The 16,493-nt window shown below is 58.9% G+C and overlaps 1 protein-coding gene across 1 annotated transcript; it reads left to right on the forward strand.

The window, feature by feature from the left end:
• The first annotated feature begins 3,236 nt into the window (after positions 1-3,236).
• ABO (ABO, alpha 1-3-N-acetylgalactosaminyltransferase and alpha 1-3-galactosyltransferase) lies at positions 3,237-10,907 on the forward strand. The gene is made up of 6 exons (XM_059658430.1): positions 3,237-3,510; positions 7,488-7,557; positions 8,194-8,250; positions 9,061-9,096; positions 9,559-9,693; positions 10,088-10,907. Exons 1-6 carry the CDS (start codon positions 3,483-3,485, stop codon positions 10,773-10,775), a joined length of 1,014 nt encoding a protein of 337 aa, XP_059514413.1. The 5' UTR covers positions 3,237-3,482; the 3' UTR covers positions 10,776-10,907.
• The last annotated feature ends 5,586 nt before the right edge of the window (positions 10,908-16,493 follow it).

The following is a 16,493-nucleotide window of genomic DNA, read 5'->3' on the forward strand; positions in this document are numbered from 1 at the left end:
AAGGCCGGCAGCCGAGGGCGGGGCCGGGTGGGTCAGCGAGCGGCTCGTCCCTCCTACGGACGCAGCCCCGCCCACCAGCCCGCGCGCCCCGCCCGACGGCCGCCGCTCCTCCCACGGCCGCGGACCCGCCCCGGCCTCCCCGCGCGCGGGCTCCGCTGGGCTCTGCTCTCCACGGCCTGTCTGGTCTGCGCCCTCCCAGGCCGGGCTCAAGGGCGAGAAGCGCGGGTCCGGGAACTCAGGGCCAGGCCTGAGAAGCAACGATGGGGGCGGGGAACGGGGGGGTGGGGTGGGGGGGGACCTTAATGTGTGCAGAAGAGCATCGGAGCACCGGGAGAAAAGCCGCTGGGCGTCGCCTGCCTCTCCGTTAGGGTCGGTCCTCCTTGGCCCAGGCCCCAGCCGGCGCCGAATGCTGGCCCGGCTGTGGAGGACAGGGACTCCAGGCACTCTCAGCCGTAGCTGGTGGGAATGCAGCATGGAACCTCCGCTTGAGAAAAAAAGTTTGGCGGTTTCTTCCCAAAGTGGACAAATTCTTACCATAGGATCAGGCAATGGTGCTCCTTGGTATTTATCTAAAGGAGCTGAAAACCTTCACCTGCCGCCCTAGCTGGTTTGGCTCAGTGGATAGAGCGCTGGCCTGCGGACTAAAGGGTCCCGGGTTCAATTCTAATCAAGGGCACGTGCCGGTTTTGCAATCTCGATTCCCCAGTGTGGGGCCTGCAGGTGCAGGTCAATGATTCTCTCTTAGCATTGATGTTTCTCTCTCTCTCTCTCTCTCTCTCTCTCTCTCTCTCTCTCTCTCTCTCCCTTCCTCTCTAAAATCAATAAAAGTATGTTTTTAAAAAAACAAAAACCATTTACCTGCCCAGGGATGTTTATAGAAATTTTATTCATAACTGCCAACACCTGGAGGCCTTCAAGACGTCCTTCAGCCCTAGCCAGTTTGGCTCCGTGGATAGAGCGTCAGCCTGCGGACTGAAGAGTCCCAGGTTCAATTCCGGTCAAGGGCACATACCAGCCTACCCTTGGTTGCGGGTTCCCCAGCCCTGGTCCGGGTGCGTGCAGGAGGCAACCAATCCATACGTCTCTCTCCCATTGATGTTTCTGTCTCTCCCTTTCCCTTCCGCTCTCTCTAAAAATCAATGGTCAAATATCCTCGGATGGGGATTAACGACAACAGAAAAGATGTCCGTCAGTGGTGACTAGGTAAACTGCAGTGGGTACTGACGGTGGCCTGGTGGCCTGTCCAGCACTGAGAATAAATGTACTCCAAGCCATGGAAAGTCATGGAAGAACATTATATGCACATGACTAGGTGAACGAGGTTTACCTAAAAATCCTACTAGATGATTTCAACTCTATGACATTCTGGGAGAGGCGAAACTATGGAGACAGAAAAAAGATCAGTGGGTTCTTAAGATGGAGCTGGGGGGGACAGAAGGAGGGCGACCCTGTGCGGCTGGCGCTCACCCACGCATTCTCCCCACAGACGCTTAGGGGACTCCCACAGGCACAGTGTGAATGCTGCCAGCAGAACACACCCCGCTCGGCCGGCGGGCGGATGGGCTCTGCGCCCTGAGACCCGTTTGCCCGCTCCACAGACTCAGTGCTCAGGTCGCTCAGGCAGAGGCCCGAGCAAGGTTCCTGGGGCTCCGGGCACGGGACGCCCTGGGGTCGCGAGGCTGTGCTTTCTGCCGCGCAGCCAATAGCGCCCCTGGTCTCTGACCCGGAGCCCTGTCTCCTGCCAGCACAGAGGGCATGGTGGCAGGCTAGGTTGTTAGTTGGCAAGTGGGGTCAAATCTCAGGCCCTTCCCAGTTCTCAATACACCCAACAGAAGCTGCCCCCGAGACCCAGCCAGCGTTGGGGTGCACAGCTGGGGCTGAGGGCGAGCGGGGTAGTCTTAGTGCAGCTTTTTTGAGAGCCATAAGATTGGACAAGAATTGGGTTGGGGGATGGTGGGGTGGCCTCCAGGCCAGCTCTCCTGTCCAAATCCTGGCTCTCCGCTCACCACGTGCAGTCCCTGCCCCTCTCTGTGCTCTGTACCTTTTAAAAGATATATGTGTTTATTGATTTCAGAGAGGAAGGGAGAGGGAGAGAGAGAGAGACATCAATGATGAGCATCATTGATCGGCTGCCTCCTGCACGCCCCCTACTGGGGATGGAGCCCCGCGACTCCGCATGTGCCCTGACCAGGGATCCAAGCCTGACCTCCTGGTTCACAGGTCGAAGTTCAACCACCAAGCCAGCCCACGGGCCTGAGCTCTGTTCCTCTTAAAGGCAGGGTTCAGGTGGAGATGAATGAGTTCCTACAGGAAAAGCGCTAAGCCAGTGCCCGGCATAACGGAGTGCGACAAAGGTTCCCGTGACTCATTCAGCAGAGCAGGGCCCTGCCAAGAACCAGGGAGTGAGGCGTACCCTCCCCAGAAGCTCCCTGCAGGCCGGGGACCCCTAGCAGGACAGAGCCCTTGCTCCTGGGGGAGGGGGGCCTCCTCTCTTCCTCAGGATACAGAGCCCCAGGGGCCACCCTGGTTGGTTTCCTGCGGGAGGGGACCTGGTCCTCAGCAGGTAACCGGGGGCAGGAGAGGCGGGAGGGGCTTGGGGAGGAAGGGGAGCCCCGAGCCCCCGAGACCAGGCTCCTGCGGGCCCTGTGCGCCCGGGGCAGATGCAGAGAACGTGAGTGGAGGCGGGGGAGGGAGGAATACGAACTTGAGCACCACGCCTGACCTCACCTCCCGGCCCTGCCTCAGTTTCCTCCTCTGGAAAGGAGCGGGGTCACTAGCACTTCCTGGGTGCGCCCGGAAGAGCATGGCGAAGCCTCGGGAAAGGCGCCGGAGCCGGCTGGGAGGGGAGGGGAGGGGAGGGCTCTCACGGTCCTCCCGCCCGCCACTGGATGCCCCTTCCTCCCCGACCTCCGCCTGGGCGGCCGCCACCTCCGGACAGAGGCCCCGCAGGCCGAGCGCAGCCCGAGGGCAGGGAGCAGGCGCTCCACCGGGTCCCGGGACAGCGAGGGGCCCAGGGGGCGAAGCCGGGGACTCCTCCTCGGGGCGAGACTGGGGAGGCGGATTGTGGAGGCTCGGACCGGTGCGAGCCCCGGGAGCCAGGGCGGGGCGCGGCTCTGCAGGTGGAACCCGAGAACAGTGCGCTGGGGCGCCGCGGGGCGGAGCGTCGGGGGCGGGGACAGGTGGCTGCTCCCAGCCGGGGCGCGGGGCGGGGCGGGAGGGGGCGGGGCTGGGAGGGGCGCGCGGCCTCATTGGTGCCGATTGAGGAGGCCCCGCCCCTCCACCTGGCCGGGGGCCCTGCGGACCCAGGTTTTCCTCTCGGGACCCTCCTCATCCCCCCCAGTCCCCGCTGTCACTTTGCGGGGTGGGGCGCCCGAGAGTCCCAGCCTCGAGGGGAGCGGGCCCGCGGCATCGTTCTCACAGGCCTCGGTGGGCGGGCGCCCAGGCAGCGCGGAGGGACCGAGGCGCCGCCCTGGAGCTCCGGGATGGCTGAGCTGCTGCGGGCGCAGGCGGGTGAGTGGCGGCCCCAGCGCCCCGCGATGCCTGGGCGGGAAGAGTCCTGACGGGGGAACCGGGCACCCCGATCGCTGAGCCCCGTTGGGAGCCCGGGTGCTCGGGACCCAGCAAGCAGAGTGGGCGGGGTCGCACTGCCTGGGGGCGGCGGCCGGCTGGCCTCGGGGTCCTGGTCCTCTGGTCCTGGCTAGGTCCGGTGGCCCTGCGGTCAGCACATCCGTCTCCAAGAATCTCCCACACCCTCTCTCTTTAAAATATATATAATTGATTTCGTAGAGGAAGGGAGAGGGCGAGAGAAATAGAAACATCAATGATGAGAGAGAATCATTGATGGCTGCCTCCTGCACGCCCCATACTGGGGTCGAGCCAGCAACCCCGGCATGTGCCCTGACCGGGAATCAAACCAGGACCTCCTGGCTTATAGAGGTCGTTGCTCAACCACTGAGCCACGCCTCCTGGGCTCCCACCCCTCCCGGACACACACTGGCCTTTCTCTCCCTGAACTGGGATTCCGGAGGCTGACCCCTGGTGGGCGCTCCCTTCCCCTCCAGAAGGCCCTGGGGTCGCTCTTGCCCCCCCCCCCGCCCCCCAGTCCTGCCCCTTTGCCTTAGTCACCAGTCACCTGCACACCTGCTGTCGCCTGGCAGAGTTGGCATGCTTAGTGCGCAGTGGGAGCTGTGCCCGGAGAGCAGACACTCACGTGGGCACAGGGTGCCACTGCCAGGCTGGGAATGGGCCAGAGAACCGGGACCCAGGAGGCCACAGGGGACAAATGGCCCATTCATTCAGCTCAGTTCCTGTGTTCACATTTGAGGACAGAACTTTGGGGTTGGGTTCAGGAGGGCGTAAAATAGAGCGGAGGCCTCACCTCCCCTTTTGGGGGGCTGGCTGCCCTGGAGGCTATGGAGGAAGAGGGGGAGCTCTCTGGCTGTGGCAGGTCTGGGGGGGAACGAGTGGGGCAGAGTCTCACGCGGAATCACAAGCAGAACTTCAAGCCCGTCTTTACCGAGCCCTACACCGAACACACCTGCTTCTCTCTTCCGTTGTTAGCTTAGGGCCAATGAGCTCCTACTGGTGGCACTTTTTTTTTTTTTTAATCTTCACCCGAGGATATTTTCCCCATTGATTTTTAGAGAGAGTGGAAGGGAGAGGGAGAGAAAGAGAGAGAAACACCGATGTGAGAGAGACACATCGTTTGGTTGTTATGGAATATGGAATTTATGGAATTGACTGTTGGACACTCTGAGGTTCAGGAAAAGCCTCTATTCAAAGCAGCGCTGCTGGTTCAGGGGACAGATCCTGCACCACGTGGACAATGAGATTTTCTCTTTATATATCCCTGAGTTCCTTTGTTTCTTCTGCAGTGGACTCTCATGCCCCCCCACCCCCCGCCGCCGCCCCCAAGAGCCAGCTGGATGGGTAACTTAGATTGTAGCCAATGTCCATCCTCAATGGCGATGGCGCCAGAGACCTCCCTCTAGCCAAGCTGTTACATCCTTGGTTTGTGGTCCTTGTAAATTAGAGGATTTAGGTAAACAGCTCTTGCAGGACCAGATAAATTAAGGAAGGGCCAGTGACTTCAGGAATGTGCATTAGGGGCATTGATTAACTTAGGTACAGGGTCTCCTACATTCTTTCACAAATGGAGTTAATTTTCGGCTAGCAAGAGAGTGCAGTAGAAAGCAGCTTACCGGGACAAATTCAGATTGCTAGCCCCCAAAATGTCTTATGCTCCCCATCAGGTTGTCTCCCGCGTGCCCCCAATGCGGGCTGGGAGCCTGCAACCCAGGCATGTGCGCTTGACCGGAATCGAACCCGGGACCCTTCAGTCTGCAGGCCAACGCTCTATCCACTGAGCCAAACCGGCTAGGTTCTGGTGGCACTTTTAAAAAATAACTTTATTGAAAACATTTATATACCATAACATTTGCCTGTTTTATGTGTAATATTAAATTATGCTTAGTCAATTTACAGATATGTGTAATACATTTTAGAATTTCCCCTTCAGTGCCCTAATTCTCTAGTGCCCGTTTTCAGCCACTTTCTCTACAGCTTTACCTTTTCTGGACTCGCACATGCATCATATGTTCATCTCAAGGCATATGTGGTCTTTTGCTTCTGACTTCCTTCTCTTAGACGCACGTTTGCAAGGTCGTAGCGTGTATCAGCATTTCGTTCATGTTTATTGCTGAATAATCTCATTGTATGGGTACCATTGTCTGTTTATCACCCATTGATGGGCATTTTGGTTGTTTCTACGCTTTAGGGTTTATTTTTTTATTTTGGAGAGGAAGGGAGAGGGATAGAGAGAGAGAAACATCAATGATGAGCGAGAATCATTGATCGGCTGCCTCCTGCATGCCCCCTACTGGGGATTAAGCCTGCAGCCCGGGCATGTGCCCTGACTGGGAACGGAAACCCCAACCTCCTGATTCATAGGTGGACGCTCAACCACTGAGCCACGCCAGCCGGGCTCACGTTCTTAATGGTGTATTTGAAGTGCAAAAGTTTTTAAAAAGCTTTTATTGTTGACACTATTACAGATGCCCACCATTCCTCCCCCTTTCCCTACCTCCACTCAGCCCCCACCCCCGCCCCTGGCCATCACCCCACTGTTGTCTGTGTCCATTGTTTGCACATATATGTCCTTCAGCTGCTCTCTTCACCTGTCATCCAGTACCCCCCGTCCAAAAGCTTTCATTTTGATTAACTCCTCTTTAACTTTTTTCTTCTCTTATTGTTTTTGCTCTCGGTGTCATCTGTAAGAATTCTTTGCTTAAACCCGTGTCACAACCATGTAGTCCTGTTCCCTTCTCGTGTGAGTCTTCCAACCATGCGTGCATTTCCTCTAGGTTGTCTAAATGGTGGGCAGACAGGCCTGGGCCGGCCCTGTGGACTTTTCTAAAAGTCTCTCAAAGGTTCAAAAAACCCCAAACCAGCAGCGTCTGGCCTCAGCCTGCCTGTTCCTCCTGCTAAGCAACCCCACGCCCAGCACTAGTCACAGCATGCCTCTCCCAGCTCAGGCAGCTGCGCCACAGAGCACTCTGCAGCTCCTACCAAGTGGCCCCGGGCGGGCACAGGCAGCGGCTGACCCTGGCCTGCTCCCAGAGGCCCAGGGCCAACTCTTGGTGCAGGCGACAGCAGGAAGAATCTTAAAGATGGTGTGTGAATAACGCCAGGCAGGAGCGTGTTTATTTGATCGCGTTCAGACACTGCGCTGCAGGGGAACCTGTGAGGGAAGCCGGTTAGGTTAGCGGTTGCCTGGGGCGGGGCGGGGAGTGGGGGGGAGTGGGGGGGTAGTTGTTGCGCAGGGACAGGAGGGAACTTGTGCATCTGGCTTGGCTGGGGCAGTGGTTACACATGTGTACACATTGTTAAATACTCATCAACCTCCGTACTTAAAATGCATACGTTTTATCGGCTATAAATGATACCTCAGATAAGTGTGTATGTTGAAGGCTTTTAAAAGGAAACATGGAATAGTATTTTCAAAACTGAAAGGAAATTCTTTCCAGCCCCCACCCCCCCTCAGTGGAAAGAGGCCTGGCATCTGGGAATTGGGGGTCCCTTGGGGGGTGCTGGGAGGAAGAACTGTGGGCCCCTCTGAAGGAGACGGACAAACGTCGGGATTGGACTGGGTCTTAAAGGGGCTCCAGTTTTGCTCCAAACTCGCCCTGTGAGGGCCAGTGTCCCCAGCACAGCCAGACAGAGGGCTCGGAGGCAGGAGCAGCTAGCAGCGGTTCTCAACCTGTGGGTCGCGACCCCTTTGGCGGTCGAACGACCCTTTCACAGGGGTGGCCTCAGACCATCCTGCATATCAGATATTTACATGACGATTCATCACAGTAGCAACATGGCAGTGATGAAGTAGCAACGAAAATAATTTTACGGTTGGGGCACAACATGAGGAGCTGTATTAAAGGGCCGCGGCGTTAGGAAGGTTGAGAACCACTGGCTAGAGTGACACTGTTTTCCAGGAAAACCTACGTGCCGCTCACTTCAACCTCTGGCCTTTCCCCTGGTCACGCTCGTCCTCGTCCTCTTTGGGTAAGAAGCGTGCGAGACCCTCTGGGTCTGCCCGGCTTGCAGGAAGCAGCAGCAGGAGCCAGTCGGATCCCAGTGGGGCGCCCTGAGCTGTTCCCCCCAATCCTGCCACCCCGGGATCACAACTGTAGTGACGAGACTGGTGACAGCCGCCTCGCGACCCACCGCCCGGCTTCACACTCCCTCCTACTGAGGCCCCACCTTGTGGGTGAGCTGTGCTCCCCCCACGTCACTAGTGGGGAGTCGGCGAGGCCAGGACCCCTCCGCTGCGTGGCTGCGAGTGCGGAAGCCGCGCTGTCAGCCGCTCCCAGATGGAGAAGGTCCTGGAACGGGGAGTGAGGTCACGGCCGCTCTCCTGGGGCAGGGCCCTGCCAGGAACCCGTCCGGGGGCAGCCTGGGACCAGCCGGCCATGCACGGGACCCGCTCCAGCCGCGCAGGGGCTCGCATGGGGGCACCAGTGACTGCCCCTCCTTGGGACCAGTCACCTGAGCTTTGGGGAGACTGGCCCCGCCCTGCCCAAGGGCAGCTGCTCTGGGGAGCTCGGGGTCATGACCTGGCTCATCTGCTTTGTGTGGGGAGGTGGACAGGCCGTCCCAGACCAGCTCCTCAACAAGGGCCTTTGGGGGGCTCTTCCACAGCATGGGGGTCCTGAGCCCAAGAATCCCGATGCTGGAGACCAGACCAGAAGGTGAAGGGTGAGTGAGTGTGGGCGGGTCACGTGCCCTGACAGCCTGGGCACTGCTCCATGCTCTGAGGACCCAGCAACCCATCGGTGGGTCAGGGCCTCCTGCTTGTCTCGTCCCTCTCCCCACACTCAGAGCAGCTCGGCCAAGTCCCTGACCTTGAAGGGTCACCTGGGCAGGACTGACTCCACACGTCTGTCTTCAGTATTGACCTCCCGCTTCTGGGTGCCCTGACCAGGAATCGAACCCACCACCTTCGGTGCCTGGGACGATGCTCCAACCGAGCCACAGCAGCCAGGCACACACCCTACTTTAACTGCATCCCGCTGGCCCACATTCGGGCCTCCACAGGATTCGGTTGCGACTGGCTGCTGCACACACACGGCCCAGGCTGTGGCCCCTGACGGAGCCGCAGCTGCTGTTGGAGCTGCTCCCGTGACGGCCACGTCAGGGTGTTCCTGTCGCCCAGCAGAGCCCCTTGCTGTCTGACGGCCGTTCCTCTGGGCCAGCTCCCCCCTGGGGCACCCACCCTCCCAGAGGGCACTTCCCGGCCCTCCCGCCCACAGTGAACCGAGGCGGGACCCTGGGATCCCGCCACTTCGGGTCAGAGGGAGGCAAAGGCCGAGGCCTTTAGATCCAGGGCCCAGTGCACACGCGGGGAAGCGACACGCAGAGGCCCAGCCTCCCCGAGGTGCCTGCGGAGGAGCCTGGGCTCCGGGTCCGGGGAGAGGGCACAGCCTGGCACTCTCAGCAGCCACCCTGCCCTGCCGGCGACTTCCATGGGTCTCCCCGACACTCAGGCCGCGCTGTGCTGTTTTTCAGGATGGTTTATCCGCAGCCCGTGGTGCTGACGCCCTCGTGAGTACATTTATTGAAGCTCACTGTCACTCTCCCGGTGTCCTAAAGGGCAGGCCACTGACTTGGCTCCCGGGCCTGGCTCCGCCCACTCCGTGCTCTGGCTGGCCTGGGCTCTGAGCCTGGAGCCCACAGAGTCTCTGTGCTTCCCCCTGCGCTTCCCCTGTTCTCTGCCTCTGTTCACCAAGACAGTTGGAGGGTGGGCCTTCCTGCAGGGGGTCCCCTTGGCCGGCAGGTCCCGCTGCCCCGGGTCCTCAGGGTGCAGAGCTGGTAAGGGGGCATCTCCCACGTTTGCATCTGGACTGGCAGCAGGCGGGCTGCTTGCCGATGCCACGTCCTCTGGAAGGATGGTCCGCCTGGGCGCCGAGGGCGTGGGGCCGAGTGGGGCGCCCGGGGCGGCAGGGAGCATGGGCGGAGTGTGTCCCCCTCCCGCCCGCTCACCGTGGCTGTGGGCTGTCGGCGCAGGAGGAAAGACGTCCTGGTCCTGACCCCGTGGCTGGCGCCCATCGTCTGGGAGGGGACCTTCAACATTGACATCCTGAACGAGCAGTTCCGGCTCCAGAACGTCACGGTCGGGCTCACCGTGTTTGCCATCAAGAAGTGAGTGGGTGGCAGGATGGAGGGCAGAGAGCGGAGGTGGGAGCGGCAGGTCAGGGAGGGTCTGTCCTGTGTCCAGGCATAATGGGATGGGGTCAGCCAGGAGATGGGGACCTGGGGGGGTGAGGGGAGCACAGCTCAGGTGAGACCCAGGTCCAGCTCTACTCACTGAGGGGCTGCCCCTGCTCCGCCCCCGGAGCCTCAGCCCTCCTCCATATGTTGGGGTGCTGCCGGCCCCTCATCTCCGGGAGCAGAGGATTAGGGAGGCCAAGGCTTCCCACTCAGGCGCGGCCAGGGGAGTGGGTCCCTGGAAGAAGGTGCACGCTCTGCGTGGCCCAGGTGGGGCCTGGCCTGGCTCCCGTGACCTCCCGCCTCCCTGCCTCCCCTGTCCCCGCAGGTACGTGGTCTTCCTGCAGCTCTTCCTGGAGACAGCGGAGCAGCACTTCATGGTGGGGCACAGAGTCCACTACTACGTCTTCACTGACCGGCCGGCCGACGTGCCCAGCGTGGCGCTGGGGGAGGGCCGCCGCCTGGTGGTGCTCGAGGTCCAGGGCGCCGCGCGCTGGCAGGACATTTCCATGAGCCGCATGCAGATGATCAGCGACTTCTGTGAGCGGCGCTTCCGGTGGGAGGTGGACTTTCTGATGTGCGTGGACGTGGACATGCGCTTCAGCGACCACGTGGGCGTGGAGATCCTGTCCCCGCTTTTCGGCACCCTGCACCCCGGCTTCTACAGGGCGGCCCGCCAGGCCTTCAGCTATGAGCGCCGGCCGCAGTCCCAGGCCTACATCCCCCCGGACCAGGGCGACTTCTACTACATGGGGGCGCTCTTCGGGGGGTCGGTGGCCGAGGTTCAGCGGCTCACCAAGGCCTGTCACCAGGCCATGATGGCCGACCGCGCCAATGGCATCGAGGCCGTTTGGCACGACGAGAGCCACCTGAACCGGTACCTGCTGGACCACAAGCCCACCAAGGTGCTGTCCCCGGAGTACCTGTGGGACGAGCAGCTGCTGGGCCGGCCGGCCGTCATGAGGAAGCTGAGGTTCATGGCGGTGCCCAAGAACCATCAGCAAATCCGCAACTGAGGGGCAAGCCTGGGGCGCGAGGAGGGCTGGGGGCCGACTGCGCTTCCCTTTTCTGTCCTGTGGAGGGAAACTGGGAGCCTGGCACTGCCCCAACCCCCAAACACAGGCCTTGGGGCACCTCTGCCCTGTGCACAGGCAGCAGGAGACCGGACCCACTCCCGGGCACGGGGCCTGGAGCGGCCTGGCCATCGCTCCCCCTGGGTGCCCCTTGGGCCCTTCCGCTCAGGTGAGGCAGGTGGTCCCGGCCCCTCCTGACAAACGGGGTCCCAGACGAAGTCCCTCCATGGAAAGATGTGCACCTCCCCTTTCCCGCCCCCCTCCCCGCGCCTCCCGTGAACAGAAAACTTGGGAAAGCCAGTGTTTTCAAAAGGGTCGAGGGGCAAATGGGCACTTCCTACGAAAGGAAGCCGAGGCCCCAGCAGGTGCGGAGGGAGGTGGGCGGGGCCCTCTGGAGGACAGTGCAGGCCCGCAGGCCCCATGGGCGGCACCTCCCGCAGCCCGTCCGAGGAGGCCACCCCACAGCGTTCTTGCACAATTTTTCAAAGATGTATTTTTGAGCGTCGACCTATGAACCAGGAGGTCACGGTTCGATTCCTGGTCAAGGCATATGCCCAGGTTGTGGGCTCGATCCCCAGTGTGGGGAGTGCAGGAGGCAACCAATCAATGATTCTCTCTCATCATTGATGTTTCTCTCTCTCCCTCTCCCTTTCTCTCTGAAATCAATAAAAATATATTTTTTCAAAAAAGATGTGTTTTCGAGACTACCCATCAGAACGCTGGTGAAATTGCCAGAAACTGGAAACCACGTCCATGGAGAGCGTTGGACCCATCGATCCTGGTCCACACGGACGCGGCAAGCCGAGCGGCCGCTGCCGTGGGTGCAGGTCTCCACGTGCCCACAGACAGACCTCAGGGTCCTCTTAGGTGAGACACGTGGAACCTGCTGCATCCAGGACCCCACCCATTAGCCCATGCACGTGTGATTGCAATGGGCAGACACATGTGTAAAGGAGTCTGCGTGTAACAGAGATGGACAGACAGACAGAAAGAGAGGCAGAGCCTGAGATGCCCACAAACCACTCATGCTGGTCACCTCTGGGGCGGGACTTGCGAATCTCTTATCGTCTCCTTGTCTAAGTTTCTGCAATGCATGTGACCTTATAGTTCTGAAATATTAAAGGCATGTGTTCAGTGTTCGTGTACTACTCATCTAGGGAGAAAGTGCATTATGTAGCTTTTACTTTTTAAAAGATATATATTTTTTTAATTTTAATTTTTATTGAATTTTTTTGGTGGCATTGGTGAATAACATTAAATAGATCTCAGGCGCACAATTCCATAACACATCATCTGTATATTATACTAGAGGCCCGGTGCACAAAAATTTGTGCACTCGGGGGGGGAGGGGGGGTCCCTCAGCCTGGCCTGTGCCCTCTCGCAGTCTGGGACCCCTCGGGAGATAACGACCTGCTGGCTTAGGCCTGCTCCCGGGTGGCAGAGGGCAGGCCCAATCCCTAGGTGCAGCCCCTGGTCGGGCTCAGAGCAGGGCTGATTGGGGGGTTGGGGCGCCGCCCCCTGTCACACTTAAGGCAGGGTCAATGGGGAGGTTGTGGAGCAACCCCCTGTCACACACAGAGCAGGGCCCATCAGGGGGGTTGGGGCTCTGTACCCTGTCACGCACAGAGCAGGGCCCATCAGGGGGTTGGGGTGCTGCCCTCTATCACCCACAGAGCAGGGCAGATCAGGGGGTTGGGGCGCCGCCACTCTCACACTCAGGGCAGGGCCGAGGGGGAGGTTATGGCTCTACCCCATCACACACAGAGCAGGGCCCGTGGGGGGGGGGGAGCTCCCCCCTATCAGGCACAGAGCAGGGCGGATAGGGAGGTTGTGGCCCCGCCCCATGTCACACACAGAGCCGCAGGGCGATCAGGGGGTTTGGGTGCTGCCCCCTGTCACGCTGATCCCGGTGCCGGGAGGCCTCACGGCTCCGCTGATCCCGGTGATGGGAGGCATATTACCCTTTTACTATATAGAATAGAGGCCTGGTGCATGGGTGGGGGCCGGCTGGTTTGCCCTGAAGGGTATCCTGGATCAGGGTGGGGGTCCCCACTGGGGTGCCTGGCCAGTCTGGGTGAGGGGCTGAGGGCTGTTTTCAGGCTGGGAGTGACTGAAGCTCCCAACCGCTCCTTTTTTCCTTTTTTTTTTTTTATTCTGGGCCAGCTTTAGCTTGAGGCTTGCCTCCAGCTCTTAGGCCTAGGCTGAAAGTAGGTTTCTGGCCTTTGCTTACAATGTTGCCAATCTGCTGGCTGAAGTTGGGTGTATTTGTTACAATGTTTCTTAAACTGCAGGCTCAGAGGCAGCCGCAGGCAGGGAACGTTGGTTTCCTCCGTCACTGAGGCAACCAAGCCTCGTGTTAGTTTCAAGCTGCCTGGCTGCCGGCCGCCATCTTGGCTGACAGTTAATTTGCATATCTCGCTGATTAGCCAATGAAAAGGGTATCGGTCGTACGCCAATTACCATGTTTCTCTTTTATTAGATAGGATTGTGTGTCCACCACCCAAAGTCAAGTCTCCTTCCTTCACCATTTGGCCCCCCTCTACCCTCTTCTACCTCATTATTTTTATTTTAAGAAAATTGAGGCTTAAAAGAATAACGTAGATAGTAAGTGGGAAAGCCTGGATTTGAGATAAGACTTGCCTGACACTCTTTCCAGAAAGTCCCATTTTCTCCCAAGAAGCAGGCGCACAGAGGAGAGTGACGCTGATCTCGCTGTGAGTGTGGATAACTCAGCACGTCTTCATGTGTATTTAAGTGCATGTAACTAGTGCTCTTTTCTATCTGCTCACGAGGAAAGAACGTACATTTGGAAACATGGCCACCTGAAAACCTAGGCACTGTGTTAGAGTGAAGACCTATGAATCACTCCGTCTCCTTTGCATCCAGACACCTGGCGTCGGTGAAGCCTTCAGTGAGATCCGTTGTTGCATTTGCTTACAATATACCCCAGTTCCTCCACACAAATGAATGAACAAGCAGGCAGAGGACAGAGGATCTTTAGGATGCTTATTCCACTGCCCTCTGAGCAATAAAATAATAGCGCTAACAAATTTAAACTGGATAATTTCGAATTTTACCTCTGAATAGGTAATATGTCACTAATGTGTTAAAAAGATAAACCATTACAAGGTAAAAAGTCTTAGTCACATCTCTTTTTCTACTTATCCTATATATTTTTTTCCTACTCCCCCCATACTTATCCTATATTTTTTAGCTTTTTATAGATATATATTTTATTGATTTCAGAGAGGAAGGGAGAGGGGGGAGAGAGAAACAGCAATGATGAGAGAGACTCATTGATTGGCTGCCTCCTGCACGCCCCCTACTGGGGATCGAGCCCACAACCCAGGCATGTGCTCTGACTGGGAATCAAACCCGGGACCTCTTGGTTCACAGATCGATGCTCAATCCACTGAGCCACACCAGCCGGCCAGGTGATAGCTTGAAGTTCAAAGCTCAGCATGATCTTAAAGATGTCTGCCACACCCAGTTCCCTCATCAGCTGCATCATTTTTTGTTTCTTTATGTAAATAAAAGCACATGCTCACACATGCCTCCCCCCACCCCTGCAGGTCTGTATTTTGCTTCTCACTTGGCCTCATGCTCTAAAGACCTTGACAGCAGCACGCAGCTCGCCCTCGCCCTCGCTCTTGCCAGAGCTGCCTGGTGTCCCAGCAGCCCGGACGCAGTAACCCAGGCCCTCCCACCCTCTGCCCTGTGGGTTCTGCCCGGGGCGCCATGGTATATGTAGGTCACTGTGCAGGTGGCCAGTGTGACCGAGTTATGGAGCTGGGGCTGCGGGCCAGGTCCCCGTGTCTCCCGACCTGTGGGGACAAGACAGATCCCTCCCGATGCTGCCACTTCCACATCCACCTCGGGGTGCAGCCCCTGCTCCCAGCCCAGCCCAGTGCCTCCAGCCTGCGGACGGTGTGCCCATCTGCGGGGGGAGAAATGGAGTGTTCGTTTCAGTTGCCTTCCTGTTGTTGGGAATGACGAAGAGCCACTGGACTGTGTGTTCTTGGAAGAACGATCCAGACCTCTCGTCCAACATCCACCCGAACACCCAGCACCGGCTTTGGGAGGCGCCTGGTGAGACCGCACCGCCCTCCGCCCTCCCCTCCCCTCCACCTCGGTGGCTGCCTCTATAGGAGGAGGAGGCACACAGCACCTGGAGACCCGCTGAGGCCGGCTTCCTGCTCCTGTTTGGTGGCTGATGCCGTGGCCCAGGGGCCTTGGCCAGGACGATCCTAGCAGCACCATCTCAGCACCCGGGCCCCTCCCCGCCCAGGCCGGAGTCCCTCCCCTCTGAGCGGGTCCCGTGGGCGGCCTGCCAGGCCAAGAAGACCCTGGAGCCTTCGTGTGGCCCCAACCTCAGCCCCTATGCTCACCACCACCTTTGTGGCAGCCACAGGCCCCTGGGCTCCTCAGGGGTGACCTCGCCCAGGGCAGAGGCTGCCTCCGCTGGCGGAAGCCGGTGGCTGAGGGTTGGAAATACACAGACATTTTTAATGGAAGCAAAATGGGGCAACGGCGTCACCCCATCAGGGATTGAGCTCAGGTGAGGCAGGGCGGGCGCTGTGCCCGTGTATTGGCAGCCAAAGCAGCCTGGCGGTGGAGGGAGGGGTGCATGGGGGCCTGGCCATGAGGGGCCTGCGAGGAGCCCAGGCTGCCAGCTTCATCCCTGGGCAGGAGCGGAGCTCTGGCCCAGCTGGTTCTGCGAACACCCCGAGGGCGGGCACCTGGCGGCCCTCAGAGCCTCCTCAGTGTAATTACATAATCCAACCCTGCGAGTACTTAAGTATACTCTGCTGGTGGGCCTTGGCGGGCGGGTGAGGGCCTCGGTGAGCTGGTGAGGGCCTCGGTGAGCTGGTGAGGGCCTCGGCGGGCAGGTGAGGGCCATGGCGGGCGGGTGAGGGCCTCGGCGAGCAGTTAAATATATTTTTTATTGATTTCAGAGAGAGGGAAGGAGAGGGAAAGATAGAAACATCAATGAGAAACAGTTGTCTCCTGCATGCCCCCTACTTGGGATCACATCCCACACGCGGGCATGTGGCCCGACCAGGAATCACACCGTGACCTGATTCATGGGTCCACACTCAATTACTGAGCCACACCAAGCTGAGCTAGGTTTTTTTAAAAATGTATTTTTATTGATTTCAGAGAGGAAGGGAGAGAGAGAGAGAGAGAGAGAGAGAGAGAGAGAGAAAGATCAATGATGAGAGAGAATCATTGGTCAGCTGCCTCCTACACACCCCACACTGGGGATCGAGCCCGCAATCCGGGCCTGTGCCCCAACCAGGAATAGAACCGTGACCTCCTGGTTCATTGATCGATGCTCAAGCACTGAGCCCCGCCGGCCGGGCTGGGCTAGCTTTTACTTGTAAAAGGTCAATAAGCATTTGCTATAGAGCAATGATGGGTTCTAAATGAATTCCGAATCAAGTAAAAACAAGATCCTTCTGGGGAGAAGGGCCTCGACCGGGATGCTCACTGTTCCAGTCCTTTCCCTGTGTGTGCACATGTGTAGCTGTGTTCCACGCTCATGGTGCATGTGTGTGCCTGTGCGTGTTCATGCGTGTGCGTGTGCACTTGTGGGTGTCAGGCGGGGAGGATTCTGGGGCTTGTGCTCTTCCGGAAGCTCATTTCCCGGAGGTGGGCACT

The sequence above is a fragment of the Myotis daubentonii genome, chromosome 11 (assembly GCF_963259705.1).
Source record: "Myotis daubentonii chromosome 11, mMyoDau2.1, whole genome shotgun sequence".
Lineage (NCBI taxonomy): Eukaryota > Metazoa > Chordata > Mammalia > Chiroptera > Vespertilionidae > Myotis > Myotis daubentonii.